Raw genomic sequence first — 2,818 nt, 5'->3', positions numbered from 1 at the left:
ATGTTTTACTAGGTAGAGACAAGGAGATCAAAGCTAATGTGCTTGATATTTTTGTCAATGACGACCACCATGGAAAAGCAATTCTCTTGATTAAAGTGTCGGACCTCAAAAAGTATCACTAAAAGAAAAAGAGAGATAATTCTGGAATTAAATGTAGCAGAATGTAGGGACTAAACGTAGAACAGAAACTAACAGGTGCCTTGTTAATGATTAAAGAAAGACGCATAAGAAAAATTCAGGAATTAGAAACATATACAACACTGAGATAATAGGAAAATAGCAGTACTATATACCACAAGTTTAGAGTAATCTCATTACTAGGGAAAATATACTACCAGCAGGGGCATAGCATTAGATTTGACGGTCCTGAGTGGCAGTTACATTAGTCAACCTTTTCTTTATATGTAACGTATATTCGACTACAGTGAACAGAGGTTTATATAGTGTATACCCTGTGCGTTCCGCACGTTCCTCATATCCCGTGTTACTCTACACGATACAAAATACTTCACGTACCCAAAGCTACATCCGGTTGTACAACGAAAGTATGAAAAATATATGCCACAGACTATATCAAAATAAAAGTATTTTACATTTAAAATAAATACTTATAACTGAAAATATGAATAACAAGAGCACTTAGAGAGCGCATACTAACGTCCTCTCAACGAGTAACCAGAGATGATTTTTAAAATGAGAATATCTGAAATAAGCTCGACTGCTCTCACAAACGAGAATACCAAAAATGAATCTGACCGCTCCCAAAAATTAAGTACAAAAGAACAGGGAAAATACCCCAGATTCCTTGTCTGGTACCAGATTGATCCTAAAATCTAATCAGTTCGTGCCAGTCACAAGGCCAAACATCCATGAAAGTTTCATCCGAATCCATCCAGCGGTTCTTGAGATATCTTGTCCACAGACAAACACAACTGAAAACAATACCTCCACCTTCGCTAATTTCAACAACAGTTAAATGAATAAATAAATAAATAATTTTGAAATAATGAAAGATAACTAACCTGTCTTTGAGCAGCAGCCTTTTCTAAACCCACTGTATCCTCATCGGAAGACTGAGAGTTCGCATGAAGCCCTGGTTTTGATGGGTTGATAGTGATGCTTAGTTGATTAATGGTGGCATAAGGGTTTGTGTCGTCTACTAGACAGCGAAGAAACATAACGTTGAACATGTCACATATTAGTTATAATAAAAAGAATATGTAACAGTATTGGTTTTCAACATATGCATAAAGACTTCAATATATAATGACATTAAATTTCAAGTGATTTAGCCGTTCAAATGGAAATCAAAATTAATCCGTGAATTTAATTCAGCAAGAGTTTAAATAAAGAGTTCCCGGCACTAGGTCACACTATACATAAATGTTACTTGTTAATTGCTATGATTTTCCTACATATCTGATTAAACATTGCCCATCTCATTTTGAAATTATATAAAAACGAACGTATCTATCTATCTGTCTGTCTGTCTGTCTAATTTATTTGCTTCAGACATTAGGCTGCAACCATCCTAGGGTACCACCTTGAAGGGTTTAATCAATCGAATCGACATTAGTATTGGTTTTTAAGTCAGATACATATACCCTAATTCTTTTTCGCCGAACAGCAAAGGGCCGTTAACAAATCAACACCAATTGTCTAGCTGTAGGTGAGTAGAGACTACACACACGCGCGCGCGCGACAGGCTTCAATACAGTTTCCCACTACCAACTTCACTCACAAGGTATTGTTCAGCCCGAGGGTTACAGTAAAAGACACTTTCACAAAGTGTCACACTGAGGAACTGAACGACGAACTTTATTCCTTTTACAGGATTCCTTCAATGGACTACTTGACGTCTTGGCACACACCACGACTCATGTTTTCATTCAATTATTTAATTTATCGAAACTATTCATCAAATTCCGACGTCACAGAGGATAATGAATCAATTAAAGACATAAACGCTGTGAATCTTTTAAAAATACTTGCTTTTCCCAAATTATGTTGTAGATTGTGCAAGATTAACCGCCCATTTTCTTATGCTAAGCGAAATTGTTTTGACATATTAAAATCACGTATATATATATATATATATATATTCATATATATTCATATATATATGTGAATCAAGGATATAGAAGAAACTCTTTTTGTGGCTGCTTGAAATTTTGTGAAACATTTGAAGACAACCAATTCATATATATATATATATATATATATATATATATATATATATATCTTGACCGTGAAATTATATACTGAATAGAAAAAATATACATTAAACTGAACATCAATTTTTTATCATTATATACTAAATATCCATTAAAATTTAATGTCGTTATAAAATCAAAACATAAATTTTCATAATTCTTCAATATATGGTGTACATCACGTTATAAATTTTAATTATCAAATCATATTACTATTATATAATTCGTTTAATATTTACATTTTGTACTATATATATAAACCTGTATATTATAATGAGAAAATATATTTAAGTATGCAATGATCAATTCACTGTTTATTTATTGTTGTCAATAAACAATATATATATATACACAAGATGTTCTAGAATGATGCCAGATGTTTTGATTATTTCTTAGCTGTTTTAATGCATATCTACCTGCACGATGATGAAATACTGCTAGCCACCTTTGATAGGCGATTTCAGCACCGCATGCTTTAGTTGCAATTCAAGCCAGAGTTTTAGTGGTAGACCAGATTTATCACTCATAGTACATATCTATTACATTACACCAATTGACGAAATATTTTTGTATCTATGCTCTCTCTCTCTCTCTCTCTCTCTCTC

At 32.9% G+C, this 2,818-nt stretch overlaps 1 protein-coding gene across 1 annotated transcript in view; it reads right to left on the bottom strand.

Annotated features, from left to right (window-relative positions):
• Positions 1-608: 608 nt before the first annotated feature.
• Positions 609-2,818, bottom strand: part of LOC128247839 (uncharacterized) — a 13,975-nt gene continuing 11,765 nt past the window's right edge. The window contains exons 5-6 of the mRNA XM_052968030.1: positions 1,023-1,159; positions 609-614 (exon numbers count right to left, since the gene is read on the bottom strand). Coding sequence (XP_052823990.1) covers positions 609-614; positions 1,023-1,159 — 143 coding nt within the window. The remainder of the gene's footprint in view (positions 615-1,022; positions 1,160-2,818) is intronic.

The sequence above is a fragment of the Octopus bimaculoides genome, chromosome 5 (assembly GCF_001194135.2).
Source record: "Octopus bimaculoides isolate UCB-OBI-ISO-001 chromosome 5, ASM119413v2, whole genome shotgun sequence".
NCBI classification, from domain to species: Eukaryota; Metazoa; Mollusca; class Cephalopoda; order Octopoda; family Octopodidae; genus Octopus; species Octopus bimaculoides.
The sequence above is the reverse complement of the archived record's forward strand: the minus strand, read 5'-3'. Positions and strand labels throughout refer to the sequence as shown.